The sequence below is a fragment of the Wolffia australiana genome, chromosome 7 (assembly GCF_029677425.1).
Source record: "Wolffia australiana isolate 7733 chromosome 7, ASM2967742v1".
Lineage (NCBI taxonomy): Eukaryota > Viridiplantae > Streptophyta > Magnoliopsida > Alismatales > Araceae > Wolffia > Wolffia australiana.
In genome coordinates, this window is record NC_135841.1 from 8,235,367 (window position 1) to 8,255,217 (window position 19,851).

The 19,851-nt window shown below is 41.2% G+C and overlaps 3 protein-coding genes across 3 annotated transcripts; 2 read left to right on the plus strand and 1 right to left on the minus strand.

Moving 5' to 3' along the window:
* Positions 1-2,106: 2,106 nt before the first annotated feature.
* Positions 2,107-6,994, plus strand: HK3 (histidine kinase 3). The gene is made up of 11 exons (XM_078579076.1): positions 2,107-2,502; positions 2,575-2,814; positions 3,505-3,674; positions 3,742-3,960; positions 4,299-4,485; positions 4,604-4,655; positions 4,728-4,957; positions 5,030-5,128; positions 5,200-6,260; positions 6,338-6,627; positions 6,709-6,994. Exons 1-10 carry the CDS (start codon positions 2,170-2,172, stop codon positions 6,552-6,554), a joined length of 2,808 nt encoding a protein of 935 aa, XP_078435202.1. The 5' UTR covers positions 2,107-2,169; the 3' UTR covers positions 6,555-6,627; positions 6,709-6,994.
* Positions 6,995-10,723: 3,729 nt separating this feature from the next.
* LOC144705618 (uncharacterized) lies at positions 10,724-13,183 on the minus strand. Its single transcript, XM_078578384.1, has 2 exons — positions 13,043-13,183; positions 10,724-12,647 (listed from the first exon to the last, which is right to left on the minus strand). The coding sequence occupies exons 1-2, from the start codon at positions 13,181-13,183 to the stop codon at positions 12,270-12,272; spliced, it is 519 nt and encodes a 172-aa protein (XP_078434510.1). The 3' UTR covers positions 10,724-12,269.
* LOC144705619 (nuclear transport factor 2B-like) lies at positions 11,024-12,268 on the plus strand. Its single transcript, XM_078578385.1, has 2 exons — positions 11,024-11,320; positions 12,131-12,268. Exons 1-2 carry the CDS (start codon positions 11,024-11,026, stop codon positions 12,248-12,250), a joined length of 417 nt encoding a protein of 138 aa, XP_078434511.1. The 3' UTR covers positions 12,251-12,268.
* Positions 13,184-19,851: the final 6,668 nt, after the last annotated feature.

A 19,851-nucleotide genomic window follows, 5' to 3' on the forward strand; every position in this document is an offset into this window, starting at 1 on the left:
CCTTTTCCATGTTTGTCATGGTACTTGTCCAATTTTATTTTACTCTTCTACAATTTGTGAGACAAAGTACTGTATTATGTTACGTCTTATACATTTAATTGGGAGGGTTTTCAGACCTACTTAACTAGAGTTTCTCTGTTCAAAACCATATATCTACAAATGAAAAGTAACATGTTGATATAATTTAAAAACGATTTTACAGTATAAGTTGAGATTACTGCAGGTACACTTAAATCTTGATCTGGATCTTTAATAATATGTATTCGAATATCAACCAAATACATGATTCTTGGGACTAAAGTCTCAAAGGCATCAGACTATAGATGATAGGCAGACCCCATCTAACACAATATATTGAGGCTGCATGCCTGAATCCATCACCTAATACGTCAGATAAGACTATGTATGTCTGAAAAATTTTAAACTAACTAACTTGTGTAGAGGTGAGTGGATGGATGCATACATAGACGGATGTGTGGAATAGCGAGAAAGATAGAAGGATGGATCTGTAGATAAACAGACAAAGAGAACGAACCGCACACTAACACGAACAGGATATTTTGGCTGCACCTTTGACGAACAGCATTCATTTGACGTTGAAACATGAACGTCGCATCCATATTTAAACATCTCGTTAAAGGAAACAAAAATCTTGGAATATGGAGGGTGAAAGCACTTTTCTTTTGAAGGCGACAGTACTAACCCATGAAAGATTGAACATCGAAAACTAGAAGAAAATTCAAGCAAAGCGGAATTCACATGCATCGCACAGCAGTTTGCCAGCGAACGGCAGCATGCGCAAATCATTGGAGTAGAGGATTTTTTCCCCACCGCCAATTATGTAAGTAGACTGTTACTGTCGGACCAGTCGGTCTGGTCGTTTGTACCTTAGCGGCCCTCTCTCAAGTAATGAACTTCCAGCCTGAAGATAAGCATGCTGTCAAACGAGATGACGGAATCCGACGGGTATCCGACGGGTAACATCATCCATCCGTCGTTTGTTGCTTCCCGGGTGAATTATTTGTGGACGAGGTGGGGCCACGTGTCGCCCTACGGTCTGTTTCCTCCCTCCCTTCTAATGCCGACCAGGTACCTCTCTCTCTCTCTCCCTCTCTCTCTATCTCTCTCCTTCTCTCTATCTATGTATCTATCTATATATATAAATCTCTATCTCTCTCTATATCTCTCTATGTTTAAATCTCTATCTATAGCTACATCTATCTCTCTCTCTCTATCTATCTATCTCTCTCTATGTATAAATCTCTATCTATAGCTATATCTATCTCTCTGTATATCTATATCTATAGCTATAGCTATAGCTATAGTTATATCGACATCTATATCTATATCAATATCCATATCCATATCCATATCCATACCCATATCTATATCCATATCCATATCCATATCCATATCCATATCTATATCTATATCTATATCTATATCCATATCTACGTCATCTACATCTCTGTCTCCGTCTATGTCTACATCTCTATCTCCGTCTACATCTACATCAATCTCTATCTATATATATATCCATCTCTATCTCTCTTTATATAGATCTCTATATTTATCTATATCTATCTCTATCTCTTTTCTCTATATATAAATCTATTTTCTCTCTCTTTGTGTGTGTATATATATCTCTCTCTTTCTCTCTCTACATATATCTTCCATCTCTTTCACTATATATATCTATATCTATCTATCTATATATACATCTATGTCTATCTCAATCTCTTTCTCTACATATCTATATCTATCCATCTCTAAATATATCTACATCTACGTCTATCTCTATCTCTACCTCTATATATCTATATCTATCTATCTCTATATATATCTACATCTACGTCTATCTCTATCTCTATCTGTATCATTCTCTTTCTCTTCCCCAGTCTATGAGGAAATTTATAGACTGCCGATGTCGAGATTGGAGGCCCACCCTTGAGACAACGCTCAGAGATTTCGTGAAGGGATTGGCCGCCTGCGAGTGGAAGGTGGGGGAGTGGGGCCGGGCCTGTCCGCACTGACTTTTCCCGTCCATCTCTACCTCCCTCAATAAGGGCAAAATGGGGATTTTCCCCCCTCTCTGATAAATCTACGCCGGCGGAGCGGGGCAGATAACGCTTCCTCGACCCCTCTTTCTTCCGATGAGGCGCTGAGAGCATGCAGGAGAAGGGCAGCTGCCGGTGGCGCCTGGCGAGGGGATGGCGCAGCCGGTTGTACAACCATTACCTGGGCTCGAAGAAGCTGAGAGAGACCTGGTGGAGGAAGTTCCTGGTGCTCTGGGTGACCGGCTGGGGCCTGCTCGCGCTCTGGATCTTCTGCTTCATGAACCTCCAGGCCGCCGAGAAGAGGAAGGAGACCCTCGCCAGCATGTGCGACGAGCGCGCCAGTATGCTGCAGGACCAGTTTAACGTTAGCATGAACCACCTCCAAGCCCTCGCCATCCTCATCTCCACCTTCCACCACTCCAAGCACCCCTCCGCCATCGACCAGGTTTTTTTATTATAATTAATCAAACCCAGTGAAAATTCCCGTTGACGGATGACGGGACGGCTGATTGCGCAGGCCACCTTCGCGGGGTACACCGAGCGGACCGCGTTCGAGCGGCCGTTGACGAGCGGAGTGGCGTACGCGGTCAAGGTCCTGCACCGCGAGAGGGAGGAGTTTGAGCGAAGGCAAGGGTGGAGCATCAAGCGGATGGACGCTCAGGATTCGGCCACGGAGGCTCAGGAGGAGTACGCCCCCGTGATCTTCGCTCAGGACACCATTAAGCATGTCGTCTCCTTGGACATGTTCTCCGGGAAGGTGGGTGTCTCCGCCTTCTAAATTTCTTCCCAGATTCCTGCTATAGTTCCGGATCGCCCAGGACGTGGACGAAGGACGGAATGGGACGAATTTCGTCCCGTCCTACGTCCGATGTTAGCTCAGGGATGAAAGACGGGACGGTTGTTCGTCCACCTACAAAAAATCGTCCCGTCCAATAATCTGGGGAAGGTTTTTCGTCCCGTCCAGTCTTCCCGGGACGAATTTTCGTCTCGAAATTCGTCCGGGACAAAAAAAACACATTTTATATTTTTTAATATATCAATATATTAAGGGAAATATGGAGAGAGAGAATGCAAATGGACATATGTACAATTAATTCTGAGCAGCGTCAGTTTGTACGTGCAAAAAAACACAAGGACCTTGACGAAAATTGTCATAACGAGGCCACATCGCAGGATCTCAACCGTTGGATGTGAATCCGGCGGTTATTCGTCCACATCCGTCCGTCCATTGTCTGAGACCTCCGAACGGACGGTTTTTTCGTCCTAATAAATTGTCATAACCAGGGGACGAAAACCGTCCCATCCGGTGGTCCCTGGGACGAATTTTCGTCCCGAAATTCGTACATATCCTTGGACGGGACGATTTTTTTGTCCCGGGATGAAAAAACCATCCCGTCTGCATCCTGAACTATAATTCCTGCTTTGTTTTGATTCTGGGTCAGTGTAGGAGGACAGAGACAACGTGCTAAGGGCCAGAGAGTCAGGCAGAGGAGTGCTCACCGCGCCGCTGAGGCTGATCAAGAGCAAACGCCTCGGCGTGATACTCACCTTTGCTGTTTACAAGTCCGAGCTCCCCTCCAACGCCTCGCCGAGAGAGAGGATCGACGCTGCAATCGGGTTCGGATTCGGGTCCTGGGAACCCAGACCTGTTTTCCTCCTGTCTCATCTGTTTTCCCTTGGTCAGGTACTTGGGCGGGGTGTTCGACATTGAGGCCTTGGTCGATAAGCTGCTCCACCAGCTCGCTTGTAAGCACTCCATTGCTGTAGACGTCTACGACACCACTGACCCGTCGTACCCGATAAGCATGTACAGCGCCAATGACACCGCCGTCGGCGACGGGATGTTTCACCATAGCAGCTTAAACTTTGGCGATCCCCTCCGGAGGCATGAGATGCACTGCAGGTAGACGTGGTCGTCCGGTTCTTTTTGTGCGAATTTGTGCGAATTGTTAGTTCTGTTCAGTTTTCGAACAGAACAAAAAAGAATTCGAACAGAACACCGCACAGACCCTTGTGCGGTTCTTTTATTCTAATTTTGTTCGAATGTGAGAATTTTGTTCGTTTTTGAAAAAAAAAGAACAGAACAAAGAACAAGGCCCTGTGTGGTTCTTTGGTGCAAATTTCTTGTTCCTTTCAAACCAACAGAACAGAACAACCATGTCTGACTGCAGTGCTGGCTGAATCTCGATTTATCGAAGATTTGTATGTTGATTTTTTTGGGAGTCTGATTTTCTTCGGCAGGTTTACCCGGAAGCCTCCTTTGCCGTGGATTGCGGTGACCACTTCGATCGGAACGTGGGTGATCACTTTGCTTGTTGGGTACATCTTCAACGCCACGGTGAATCGAATCGCCAAGGTCGAGGACGATTACAGGCAGATGACGGAGCTGAAGAAGCGCGCGGAAATGGCGGACATTGCGAAATCGCAGGCACGCCCTTGCTCCTGTGAAATCATGGCAGAATTTTTTTTTTTTTTGAAATAAAATCTTGGCAGAAATCTCGGATGGTTGCTGGAGTTTTCATTTTGGTATGCTTGTTTCTTGGCAGTTCTTGGCGACTGTCTCGCATGAGATCCGGACCCCCATGAACGGCGTTCTCGGTAAAAATATCAGCTTTATTTGCCATGACGGACCCAGGGTTTTATTTTGTTATCGGTTTTGTTTCTGCCCAGGGATGCTGCAGATGCTGATGGACACAGATCTGGATTTGACTCAGCAAGACTTTGTGAGGACCGCCCAGGCCAGCGGCAAGGCTTTGGTGTCTCTCATCAACGAAGTGCTTGACCAGGCTAAGATTGAGTCCGGCAAGCTGGAGCTCGAGGCCGTCCGATTCGATCTGAGGGCAGTTCTAGACGATGTGCTTTCTCTCTTCTCCGGCAAGTCCCAAGAGAAAGGCATCGAGGTAACTTGTCAGTTTTACCTCTTTTTTCTCCTCTTCTTTCCAATCTGATATGCTTTTACTTGTTTGTTTCAGCTGGCTGTCTATGTCACTGATAAGGTCCCAGAAATCCTCATCGGTGACCCAGGGAGAATGAGGCAGATCATCACAAATCTTGTGGGGAATTCCATCAAAGTGAGAGAGATCTAACCTGCAAACACCCATCACCCACATGAATGTTCTAACTTTCTTGTTGGTTTCCGCAGTTCACGGAGAAGGGTCATATCTTTCTGACTGTTCATCTCCTGGAAGAAGTCACCGAATCAGTGGAAGGAGAGGACTTGAACACCTTAAGCGGGGCTCCGGTGGCAGATAAGAAGCAAGTCTGGCAGAAATTCAGCAAAGCCCACGTCGAAACTGGATCATCCTTTGATTCTATACACATCGTCGTCTCGGTGGAGGATACCGGCGTGGGCATTCCTTTGGAAGCGCAATCCCGGGTCTTCACTCCATTCATGCAGGTTGGCCCCTCAGTCTCCCGCATCCACGGTGGCACAGGAATTGGGCTTAGCATTTGCAAGTGCTTAGTGGGTCTCATGAAGGGAGAGATAGGCTTCGTCAGCGTGCCTCGCGTCGGCTCCACCTTCTCCTTCACCGCTGCTCTCGGCCAAGGGCGCTCCAACGAGCTCAGATCCTTGGAATTTGAAGGTTTGAGAGCGCTGGTCGTCGATCCAAGGCCAGTACGAGCAGCTTTCACCAAGTACCAGCTCTGTCGCCTTGGGATCATCGTGGACATGGTTTCTGATCTCGGTGAAGCCATCTCCTTCTTAACCAAGGTAGATCTCAGCATAGTTCTTGTTGAGAAAGAGGAATGGCTCCGGGACTCTGGGAGATTTCAGCAGAATTCTTTACTCAAGAACTCCACTTGTCCAAAGATATTCATCCTCGCCAACCCATCAAACTCCTCAAAGGTGAGCTCTTTGGAGTCCTCGGAGGGGGAGCCGGCAGTGATCATCAAGCCTCTAAGGGCGAGCATCCTGGCCGTTGCTCTCCAGCAGATGATGGGAAGCCGTGCCGGAGTGAAGGAGGACAGCAACCACCGTGGAAGAGGGTCAAGCCTCCCTTCTCTGTCGGGTCTTCTCCTTGGGAAGAGCATCTTGGTAGTTGACGATAACGTGGTCAATCTACGGGTGGCCGCTGGAGCTTTAAAGAAGTATGGGGCTGAAGTTATCTGCGCTGACAGTGGTAAAAAGGCCATTGCTTTGCTGCAGCCACCCCACAAGTTCGATGCCTGCTTCATGGACATACAGATGCCGGAAATGGACGGGTGAGATTAATTACCCAGCAATCTTTAATCTTTCTTCAGGCTGATTTCTGATCGGACTGCTTCCTTGTTTGCTTCAGATTCGAGGCAACGAAGAGGATCCGGGAGATGGAGAAAGAGGCCGATGGTCAGTGGCACATACCCATTTTGGCTATGACTGCAGATGTGATCCAGGCCACCCATGAAGCGTGCATTAAGAGTGGCATGGATGGATACGTGTCGAAGCCGTTTGAAGGAGAGCAGCTGTACAGGGAAGTCGCACGCTTCTTCAAGAATCCTGGAAAAGAGAACCAGTAGCATGAGTGTTAAACCGGTAGGAAATGCCCAGATCTCTTCATCTCCAAGGTTTGGTGTTGCAGCTTCGTGGCAGGTATTCAGTCTCTTCTTGATCTGCATAGACCAAATTTCGGAATGTCTAAAACTATTCTGATGCACTGGTGGTATTTGACAGGAGCTGGACAGAGCAATCGGAAAATTTTCTCATTCTGAAGAAATTCCGAAAAATATCTGGTGTGAAGTTCTGGGGCCAGGTTCGGATACCTTCATCTCGATTGTTCCAACTTGGAGCAATATAGTATTTATGATCAAGATCCAGGCAGGGGCAAAGTTCTCTTCCATGTAAGATATTTTGGGGGCTGGGGGCGATATATTTTTTCTCGTAAGGGTACAGGAAATGTATAGGCATCCATCTCGTCATTCTTCTCGTTCATTTATTTCACTGTCGATTGTCGGTGTCCGATTCAAGTTCCTCTAATTTATTCTCCCTAATATCATCTGATTCATCAGAACAACAAGATCTGTCCTTACGGCATCTGTCATCTCCTTCGGCCAAATTTATGGGATCCTGGTCCGATCATGAATTCCGCAGCTAGTAAATGATGTACGAGGGGCAAAAAACTTCATATTGCATAATCAGGTATCTGGAACCGTTCAGGAGTAGGTAGAGGGAAACAAGTGGATCGGAGTCCTCCGATGGAGCAATTTAAAAAATGGGGATGGAATTTGGTTACCTTAATGAGCTTGGGGGCAATTCTGCCTTGATGGCAGTAGTGTCATAGTATTCAATGACAGACGGATTGCAGGAGCATAAAGAACCATGGCAGAGGCCTACCCGCCAGGCTCGTGCAAGGCATTTACGCCCCTCTGTCACGACCAGGCCGATTGGTATTTTAGAACAGATTCCCTTCTAACCCTATTGGTCGACTCATCTCCTCTACGCCTAGGTAAAACTGCTGAATATCGATAAACAGGGAAGGAATAATGAGATAATTCATTCCTTTGGCTTACCTGCTTTACTGGATTTCAACATCCCCCCCCCCCCCGTTAAAAGGCCCATCTGCCATCGCGGTGACGGATGACGTGATGAACAACTAACAGATGATGACAGTGGTGACGGATTTTTAAATGATGAACGAGAGAGATAATGAGAAGAGGAAGAGAGAGAAAGATAGACCGAGAGAGAGGAGTAAGAGAGAGAGAGCGAGAGAGTGAAAGAGGAGGGAGCCAGAGAGAAAAAAGAGGATGAGAGAGAGAGAGAGAGATTGTGAGAGAGAAAGGGAGAAAGAGAGGTCGTGAGAAGAGGAAGAGAGAGAAAGATAGACCGAGAGAGAGGGGTGAGGCAGAGAGAGTGAGTGAAAGAGAAGAGACAGCGAAGGACAAAATAGAGGAATAGAGAGAGAGACAGTGAGAGGAGGAAGAGAGAGAAAGATAAACTGAGAGAGACGGGTGAGGCAGAGAGAGAGAGTGAAAGAGAAGAGACAGCGAGAGAGAAAAAAGAGGAATAGAGATAGAGAGAGATAGTGAGAAGAGGAAGAGAGAGAAAGACCGAGAGAGGGGTGATAACACCCTAATTTCGGTCTTTATTTCATGTTATTAGCATGATTTATGCATTTAAAAGGCTTAAATTTGGGTTTTTATCATATATTTACACAAAAATAATGCTTCCAAGTAATTTCTGATTTTTCCCTAATTTTCTGTTAATTATATGAATTTTTAAGGATTTATTGAAGCTCGAAATAATTATTTTTGGATGAAAATGGCACATTCAAAAGTTTATTTCGACATTTATCAACATGGGAATTAATCAGGGAATTTTCTAGAATTTTCTAGAATTTTTTACGAATTTTTAGGAATTTTCTGGGATTTATTTCAAGAAGAAATGCATTTATTCTATGAAAAAAGGGCATATTTATAAGAGAAAAAAATGTATTTATGCAATTTCTAGACTTTTCGGGGCCTTTTTGCGTTGCAAAAGACCCTAAGATCCTATTTAAAATCATTCAGGGTTTTATTGCAATTTTTAATATATATTTTTAATGTTTTAGGAGAAATCGGAGGAGAGAGAGTGCGCTAGGGGATATACAATTAATTACTTTTTGGGGCAAAAGCAATTCCAGGCTTTTTAAGGACTTTACTGCAAAAGGAGGATTCAAAATGCGCCAGCCAATGAGAGAGCGACACGTCATTGCGTGTTTAAAAACGAAACTAATAAATAAATCAATTTTAAATCCAATGGATTAAATTGGTTTAAAATTGATTTATTAATAACTTTTGATCCTGAAGTCCGATTGAGATGATTTTTATGGATTTGTTCGTCTTGATCCTCTTTCTATCTGTATGGTTAGATCATTCAGATCTAGCCTAAATTGATAGATAAATATTAAGTACTAAACGGGGTAAAATGGTGATTTTTACCCTATAACCTAAGTATAAAGCTAAATTTCGAGAGGGGAGCTCATTCTGGATGGTGCTCTATCACAGCTGCAAGACAGGGAGGAGCTCTAGCTTGGATCAAGTTATCTGGTACTTTTTTCCTTTATTGTATTTGAACTTTTATGCATTTTGAATGAATTAGGTTAAGTTGTTTGTTTCTTCATCTCTATTCTGATCTGAACTTCTAAATCGCGCATGTACAAGCCCTGATTAGGATTGAGAGGAGAAATTGAGGGATTTACCTTGGCATTCAATTGCATTCCAAAAGAAAACTCTAAAAATTTAGTTTTAATTCTTAGGAGATTAAGATTTCCCTTTTTATTTCTGATTTAGCAAATTCTCAAAACCAACCAAAACTTAAATCAAAAATTTCTTCCAACCTCTCTAATTGAATTCTTTGATCCATCCAATTGGATCAATTAATTCAATCTAGAGCCCACATTTCTTCTTTTCATCTCATCTCTTCTACCCCCCTCTCTAAATTCTCACCTAATTAGGGTGACTTGATCCTCATTGAAGATCAAATTCACTCTAATTAGGATCTAAAACACCAAAAATAAAATCAAATTGAAATTCCTACTTGCCTCCCACTCATACTTATCACTATACATATTAAGTAGAGCTTTATAAATTTTATTGCATAAGCCAAAAATTCACAACGACAAGGGCTAAAAATTTGCGTAATTTTCACCCCTATTTTCGGCTTATCAAGGGGTGAGGGAGAGAGTGAAAGAGAAGAGACAGCAAGTGAGAAAAAAGAGGAATAGAGATAGAGAGAGAGATTGTGAGAAGAGGAAGAGAGAGAAAGACCGAGAGAGGGGTGAGGGAGAGAGAGATTGTGAGAGAGAAAGGGAGAAAGAGAGATCGTGAGTGCCAGAAAGAGAGGTCTAACGAGAGAAGAGGGAACGAGCGAGAGAGAAAGAGAGACTGAGAGAAAGAGAAGGAGAGACTGATACAGAGAAGAGGGAACCAGAGACAAAGAGAGACTGAGAGCGAGATAAAGAGAGATTGATACAGAGATGATGGAGCGAGTGAGAGAGAGAAACAAGAGAGAGAGGGAGACAGAGAGATAAAGAGAGACCGACAGAGAGAAGAGGGAGAGAGAGATAAAGAGAGACTGATAGAGAGAAGAGGGAGAGAGAGATAAAGAGAGACTGATAGAGAGAAGAGGGAGAGAGAGATAAAGAGAGACTGATGGAGAGAAGAGGGAGAGAGAGATAAAGAGAGATAGAGAGACCGAGAGAGAGACTGAGAGAGAGAGATGAAGAGACCGAGAGAGAGAGACTGAGAGAGAGATAAAGAGACCGAGAGAGAGAGAAAGATAGAAAAAGAGAGACAGGAGAGACTAAGAGATTGCAAGAGAGAGAGAGACAGATTGTTCAAAAAAAAAAGAGAGAGATACTGAGCAACACCCGAAAATAAAAATAGGAGTTCATATAACCTTTCCTCGTGTGCAACACCGTGTGGTGACAGGATGAGGACAGGGCATTGGGGCATGATGGCCCGTGACGTGTGAAGCAAATGTGACGGATTTTTGTAAAACCTTGGGAAGTGTGATGGGACGGGAGACGTGACGAACTAAATATCACAGTTCCGTCCATCACAATTGCCATCCATCCCAGATGTGCTGTTCCCCACTTCGGGTCCCTAAAATTTGTGAAAAATCTTGATTGATCCATTGTCACAGACGAATTAAAGTTGTATGTTCTCATACAAGAAATTAACAGCCACAAAAAAAAGTGAGAAACATAGGAGTTCATAAAAAAATAACATCAAAATTAGGACCAGAATTATTAGTCCCTCTTTCTTTCTTTAATATTACAATAGTTTCCCAGCATCCGTTTCATTTTTCCACGATGGTCCAGAATGGAATCTTCTACGGTTATAAAGTAGAGTCTTAAAGCAGAAAGGAACAATAAATTATTGGAAAAAGCAGAGAAACGACAATTATTTAAGTTTACCTGTGTGAGGTGCCATGGCTCCTTGTAGGATTCATCGAAAACCTGTGCCAATCTCTGGCTTATTCCAGAGCTCTGGAACTCAGAGTGAAGTTTATGGATCCGGATTCGCTGGCAAAAATGTTTCTACAACACTATTACAAGACCTTCGACACTAACCGAGGGGGCCTGGGCAACCTGTACCAAGAAAACTCCATGCTGACCTTCGAGGGGGCCAAGATCCAAGGTTCAAAAGCCATCATCGAGAAGCTCGTCAGCCTTCCATTTCAGCAATGTCTTCACAACATCTCCACCATCGATTGCCAGCCATCCGGCCCCAGTGGCGGCATGCTTGTCTTCGCCAGCGGCTCTCTTCAACTTGCTGGAGAACAGTACGCGCTCATCTTCAACCAGGTATAATCCGCCAAATTTTCTGTGAAGATTGTTCGACTCTTCCCCTGTTCTGATGTTTTCATGTAGCTTTAACCTGCTCTATCGATGATCTCCAAAGTTTGGATCAATAACTCAATTTTGATCTCAATTCTGGTTGTCTGGTCGGCTCATGCTCATCTGAGAATTTTTTCATTGGAGGCAACTGGCTCTCAGTGTTCTGTTGTTCACCAAATCGTAGCGTTCTACCTCTAACAGGATAGCGAAATTGCAGTGTTCTAGCACTGAAGAGGTTACCAAATTAAACGTTTCTGCATTTTCTTAGAGGCGACTGTATCTCAGTGTTCTGCTGTAGACGACGCTTCCAGATCCATTTGTTCTATTATTAACCTCATAATTAAATCCATTTCTCCTGATGTTTTCATGTATCCTTATTCTGCTCCATCGCTGATAGCCGAGTCTGGTTGTCCGATCGGCTTCTGTTCATCTGAGATTTTGGTCATCCGACAATTGAGTTCATATTGTTCGATCCTTCCCTCCTCCTATGCATGTACTTCCGAGTTCCTGATGTTTTCATGTAGCATTAACCTGCTCCATCGCTGATCTCCGACTTTGGATTAGAAAATTAACATTGATCTCGCTTCTGGCTGTTTGGTCGGCTGATGTTCCGGCTAGGGTCTTGTTCATCCGAAAACCCGCTGAATAATCCTTCTTCTTTGCAAGTATTTCCGATGTTATGATGTTTTCTTTGGGTGTTAACCTGCTCCATCGCTGAACTCCGAGATTGAATCAATACCTTAACATTGACCTCGCTTCTAATTGTATCGTCGGCAGATGTTTCATCTGGCGCCCACTCCCCAAGGAAGCTTCTTCGTGCTCACTCTTTACTTGATTGTGGTGTTCTGTTCTGTGCTAATTCCTCGTTCTTCCCTTATCTTCTTCGTTCTGTATTAAAAACTGGAAATTCTTGTCACTAATCTCTGGGCAGAGAAGGAAAGTTAATTGCGATGGGGGGCACGAGGGATCCTTCGATCTGGAGTTGATTTGAATCTGGGGACAGTATCTGCAGCTCCGGCAAGCTTCTGCCGCCTTTAAGAACCTTGCCGAGTAGGTTTGCGGCAGATTTGAACGGACTGGTGAGCCTGTTCTTGAGGATTAGCAGGAGAGAGACCTCCGAGAGCTGCCAAGTTCCGGTGATGACGATCATGGCGGTCAGGAGGCAGTGTGTGATCGTGTTCTGTCGCTTCAACTTCCTCAGCTCCGCCGCCAGTTCATCCGTCCGCCGCTGTTCCGCCGCCGCCCCGCCGGCGGTTGACGGCGACCCCGGCCGCATCGCCTTCAACGTCGATAGCTATTGCAGCGGAACGATTGAAATGAATGGAGTGAAGAATCAGGAAGAACAAGTCCTGTTCGATTTCGCGGTTAATTTGTCGGAAGAACGGAACGAAATCGGTTAAAAAACGATGAAGACGATGAAAATCGCAGCGATTTATAGTTTGAACTACAAATCCAAATATGTTGCTAGGATTGGAGAACACGGAAAACTGTGCGGCGATTCCAAATAGAGAAGGAAGCTCAAAAGAGGGGAAATTCGTGATTCGTGAGAAGAATCGTTCAATTGACAGAAATGAATCCAAACAAGACTATGAAGTAAAGAGCACTACCAACCGTCAGTCTCCGAAATTTCCTCTTCTTCGGAGACTTTGAGGAAAAATGTAAAACGAAGATGGAAAAATCTGGTGAAACCTGCGATAGAAAATTGGAGAGAAGACGATCCTCCTCCTCCTCGTCGAGCTCTGAGGCCTTCATCCGCTCCATTCTTCTATTCTTCCTGCGCTCCACGAGCTGTTCGATCTCTTCGTACAAATTTTCTGCATCCATTTCCATCTCTGCAAGCCTGGCGTAGCTTCCCTTCACTCTCTTTCTGAGCTCTCCACTCTTCCCACCGCCTTACTACATGGCAGCTCGTCTAGAATGACAGCTCTCGCTTGATAGATATAGCGATGGGTTGAGAGCTCTGTATTTATAAAGTCCTCAATCTTAGGCCAAGATATCTACCTGAGTCTATTATTATGAATTCAGAATACTGCGGCTTTATAAAAACTATAGAGTTCCCAAATATACAACACCTACAGTTCAGCAATCAGCTGAGTTGATTATCCCAAAGGGATTTAGAAATTCTTGAAAAATGTTGCAAAGTGCAATAGATCTAGCATGGTTATTCACATTAATCGGTATGGTGCATTTCCCACGTGCAACAAAAAATATTTTAAAATGCTTCCCAAAACATTATTGATAACACGAGTGTGTATTTAATTAGTTTACGGGTAGCATATTAAAATGTGAACAAAGAAGTAAAATTCAAGATGATAGGATCCAGATGTGTATGAATATTATAGTTAGAGGGCCCATTATTCACCTGAATAATGTCTCCAAAAAATATGGGCCAGTGAGTTATTTAAATAGTTTATTAGTGATAATGGGTTTTTATTTAAATTATTGAATTAGTTTTTAGTTATCAAGATATGAAGTGGATCCATATTCAATTTGGTAAATTAGAATACAATTATTTGTAATGAATTGTCCTTGAAGATAACACTGAGGTCGAGATTGTCCTCCATAAATGAACAAGTATCCACTAGCTTTAAATATCATGCGCTATCTATAATAGTCTTTCTCTTCTTCGATTATTCAGACCCAACTTCAGAGTAGTTCCTTTCCAATGAGTCAAGGGCCTGAATAGAATTTTTTTTCTCTTTGGACAAAAAACGTGTACACCATCTTTCTCTCTGCATAATTCAATTCTTAGAATTGATTTCCCAATTTTTCATGCACCTCCATCATTGGATAATTTTAAATTAAAACTCTGGGTACAATCTTACGCAGTATATGTCTTATTGTAAGTCATAATAAGTTCTAGTTGTTTAGGGAAAGCAAATAAAAAAATGAGATATTGGCCTACAACCTAGACAGTGTATGAAAAAATAATGAAAGATATTGAATAAAAAAATGAATAAAATGATGAATATATGTGGCCGTCCAGCCAATCACACTACCATGTTTATTTAAGTTCATTGAATAAAATATTTACGTTCACTATTATTCTGTGTGATGTTTATAATGAAGTCCATGAATACATGCGATGACTTAGTGAATTATGATGAGATCATAATATAGTGATCACTAGTTTTTAAACATGTATTCTAAATATTCCTATTCGAGGATAGTCGAGACGGACATAAAATTATCCAGATAGAATACCACTAGCTGATCCTACTTATTCGATAAGTATAGCTGATCTTGTGGCTATTAGTGTGGCGACACTAAGGACAGATAGTGGGTGCTCTTTGGAGAAAGAGTTCACTGAATTGATCCGTATGAATCCCTGAATGGTATTATACCTAAATGTCAATCAGGTTGATTCAAGTCACGGTTGTATAAGTGATCAACTGACCTTAGACACCAAGGACATCTCGTGAGTGGACAACTACATTTTGATTATGACTTACGAGCCTCTAATCATGGGATTCAAATAAGTTATAGATTGGATGTAGTAAGAAGCTTGCGGAGATGATTGAGTGGTCAAGATGGGATCATCCGCCCTCGGTATAAGAGGAGATTGACTTGAGGAAGATGATGCAGGAAAATCCCTGGCTAGGGTAGTGAGGATATTGGAAAAGGCGTTCTCCAATGATCCCCATTATGCATCAGCACTAATCGAATGACGGATTAGGGTTTGATGATAAACCATGCTCTAAGTCATTCGAGAGTCTCGTGCAGATGCTGGATTACACATATAACAGTAAACGATGACGATAAAGGTTCCACGAGAGAGTTCGAGACTGCTCGGTATCTTCTAGAGCACGAGGTGTAGCTTGGCACCCCACGGCCTGGAAACTTAACCTGTCAATTGGGTTAAATTGATCCTTATTTAATTAATCTATATGTTGATATAGTTAATTAATAAGGTTGGTCAATAAATGTTATTGGGTCACTAAAGTTATTAACTAGAACGATACATGGGCCTAGAGGGTCACACGCACAAGGTCATAAGGGCATTGCTGGATATATTTTTCTTTGGAGGATTTTTTAGAAAAACCTTAAGTGAAATATAAAGAGAGAAAAGGGGTCTCATTTTAAGCACCCATGAAAGCCTCATTTGAGAGCCCCCTCCCCTCTCCACTCTCTTCTACACTCATCCAAGGAAGAGTGTCTTCATGGTGAGGAGATCTTCTAGATTCTCAAGAAGAAGTGAAGAAAAAGACGTGGAGATCCAAGCGCCGAGTGATCGCGTGGACACTTCTAGAGGCCGGACACGTGAACGGCTTCAGAACGATCTCAGAGTGGCAAAGTCAAGGGTGGAACGAGTTCCCCAAAAGGTACTACAAATGTTTTGTTTTATAGATCGATTGAGAATCGATCGACCACACTTCTACATCCATGGAACGTATTTTTCCATGGATGAACCAAATCACAGAACCCAACATAAAATATGTTTAATTTCATGTTAGGTGAATTCTATCAAATTTGTGGTATTTCTTTTGATTATCGTCATTACCAAATGAAGTGGGTATGAATTTGGTTTTTAAATGTTTATTTATATTACTCCTTGGGCAGATGATCAATTATAAGCTCATATATTCCAAACCCATTTTGAGACCTCAAACAAAACCCCTTTCTCATCTTCAAATCTTGAAATATACTCTAGAAGGGAAATAAGGTAATATAGCAGAATAAATCATGGACAATCACATTAACTTAAGGAAGGTTCACAAGAAAACTAAGAACACAAGAGAAATCATTTAAGCTATAAGAATGTCATTGAATTACCCATACCTCTTTGGAAAACAATGGTGGAAATGAATTAAGAGTTAGAAATATGGGATAAAGATATACACAGGTGGGTACACCTGAGATTTGGATTTATGCCCCTTTGTAAATGATCCCAAAAGTATGATAAGGGGAAATAGATTATAGTAACTGATATATAAGAGGAAGTATGGATCACCAAATTAGAGATGTGTCATCTTTGAATGTTATCCAAAATTCTTATTCACATTATGTCTCACTATAAGAGAAAGAGAGAAATTAGAGGAAGATAATAGATAACAATTAAATGGACAAGATCCTCTATTTTGAATTTTTTTTGCCACCAACCATCAGAGAGTTGAACATACTTATCCAAATTCTCACATAGAGGGGGGGAACAATGAGTGCTACAGACATAACCCCAACATTGAATCCACAGCCCTGGACACCACCCTAGAAATAAACTTCCCCCAAATGAAGGTGGAAGCCTAGGCAAAACACTCGAAATTCATCAGAGTGGTAACAAGAGTCATAACCCTAATAGAGACATAAAGAACCTTTAAAATAGTCTGATCCATAGTAGATAAGATTGTCTTACTCAACATGGGTCCTCCAATTTAAGTGTTCTTGGATGTAACTATAGAAAATGTAACTCCTTTAACAAGTCAAAGCTCAATGAGAAAGAATAGATCAATAATGGACCTTAATCAAGTTTGAAGTGAGGGATACACAGATATACCATAAGAAACTACTATCCCCTTGATGACTCAAGGTTGTAAGTAGTATGTCATAAATAATAAATATGTTAATCTAGAATTTTAGGGGCATCGCTGCCACCATGTTTCCAGTTCATGTGTGAGTCGATACACAGTCCTATTGTCTCTTCTAGAGCACAAGGTCTAGGCTTAGCCTATTTGGGTTGAATCAGGCTATCATTAATTAATCTATACAATGGTATTATAAATGAATGAGGAAGTTCAAAAAAGGCTATTAGGCCATTCGCGTCGTAAACTAGTCTAATACATAGGCCTAGAGGGTCACACGTAAATGGTATTTTGGATGTCGAAACATGTATTTAAGGTTTGGGGGCTTTTTATGAAAAAATCTTACTCAGTGCAAATAAGGGAAGATGCTAAAAGAAATTCACCTAAGCCAGAACTATGCAGGGGCCTTCCCCTTCTTCTCCTTTTTCCATACTCCCCATAGCTCCTATCCATTCCCAATGTGATTGGAATGACATAATGATGATGGTGGAGCATGGACTGGGTTTGTCTTGAGGAAGGAGGATATTAAACTTGTCTCACTCGAGGCTCCAAGAAAACATGGATCTAATCTGTGCACGCATCATTTGATAATTCATTTTGTCGATGTCGTTTTGATTCTGTTCCAAGTCTTCCACTGCAGGAATCCAGTATGTCTTCATCCATATCAAGGTCATAGTACCCAAATAGTCTAACATTATAGCTCACATTTGAGGAAGAAAAGTTAATGATTTCTTTCATATGTACATCTTATATAACTAATGTGTGAAGAAGACCTTGGGATAAAAAGCTCCAAATTTATAATGCATTATATGTACCATCCTCTTTATGAGGGTACTTTAATGTGATTGGGAATAAAATGGAGTAAAATCTAGGGAATGATTTGTATTCCTTTATAAAGGAGCAATCCAACAAGGTTAGTTCACAGTTAGAGCTACTAGAACCAGTGCATGAAGGCAACCCATTTTCATCGCACAACGCAATGAAAGGTCTGGATAAAATATTTGAATAATTGAAAGAATTTTTATGAACCATCATGCATTCACCTTCCGGACTCATCAGAATGATTACCTACTTCATAATCTATCGAGCCTTGATCCCATGATTTTACGATTCTTGGACTTGATTAAAGGAATTAGGAAACCCCTATTTCCCTTTTATGATATGTGGCTAGACATCCTCAATTTTTCCATAGTTTAATTCCAGAACCTTGATAAAACACACCCAAAATGATCCCATGACAACTCTTAGTAGTGAGCTAAATACTATTAAAAGCGTGCAAAAACCTGAAACAATAACTTATTTTGGAACATCTATGTAGAGCATGATTTGAAACAAAAACTTGATAGCTAAGACTATAATCACATTCATTGATACAGTAATGGGGTTTATTTAGGAACAACTATTTGGGGAGGCTAGTCAGTACTGATAAAAAAAATAAACAAGTCAAAACTGAAAAAATAATTGATATTAAGGAAATACCAATGTGGGCTATTTTAAAGAAAATTTTAAATATATAATTTCAGCAAGGAGATAAAAGTACTAAGTATTTTAATGCTATCATTAAACAATGCATCAATAGATGTTTTATGCGAATCTAAGGAAGAAAAAATATATGATCCCAAATTAATAGCATTGGAAGACAAAAAAATCACAAATAGATTACCTGTCAAGCCACAAAACCTGATCATTCATTACTAGAGATCATCCCCACGGATTTGTTGCTGAGGATAATGAAGAGTTCTGTAACATCCCTAATATGAGGAAGATAAAATAGGTATTTTTTATGAACCACTACAGTGTCACTGACCACAATGGTTTTACACCCACAATTGTTTGGATTTTTCTGGGACAAACAATGAAAATATCTATGCACATATATTCAATAAATTTTATCACTTAAACACAAGGTTCCTCCATGGAAAATGACATTTCATTATCTGGTATCCAAGAAATCAAATATATGAACATTTATAAATTTACACCTAATTAATATTGTTGATGTGGGCGAACAATATAGATTTGGAAAAAAAAGGTAGAGCCATTTCTGAAATTTTATCCTCGTCCAATAAGTAGTACAATCAATAAACCATAAAATCAATGACCAAAATCTAATTTTCAAAGTTAATATGGAAAATGCATATGACATAATGGAATGATGATTTCTCTTTTCAGTATTACAAACGTTTTTGTTTTTCCATGGAATGGGTAAATGGATATTATACATTCACTGAAAGAAGTATATTTTATGTATTCAACGCCAATCCTCCAATAATATATGTGGTTACGACAAGGAGATTCCATCTCTTCTGTCCTAGCAGAAGATGTTCTTAGTCGTAATATATAAAAAATCACATCATCAACTCATGTGGAACCATTCTGTACAAAACAGGGACCACCTACTATTTCTCATTACTTACATATCAATGATTATTATCTTTCTTAATGCCAGGAAAAAACCAGAGCATAACACGATGCAACTTTTAGTGAAGTACGAAACTTCAGGAAAAAAATGATACATTGCCTTCTATGTAGTACATCATATCATGAAACTATGAAAATACATATAAATAATACCAAGTCCATTCTCATTGGTTCAGTTCCATTTACTTACTTGGAATGCCCATCTTCACGTGCCAACCAAAATCAATTTAATTGACTTCATAGTCACCATAATCAGAAACAGACTGAAGGATACAGAGGTAAGATTTTACTAGAGGTAAACTTATTTTTTAAAATCATGTCTTATCTACTATTCAAAATCATATGATTTCAGTTCACGATGTTTCCCAAGAAAATGATTTCCATCAACCAAATGATAGCAATTTTTATTGCAAAAAATAAGGGAGAAAATAACTATCGTTGGGCTTCATAGGAAATTATATGCTTTTTGAAAGAGGAAAGGGGGTTTGGTATAAAGAACATTCGCGGAATGAAAATTTTGTGAATAAAATGTGTTTGAAACTTTCATTTCAAAAGTAATTT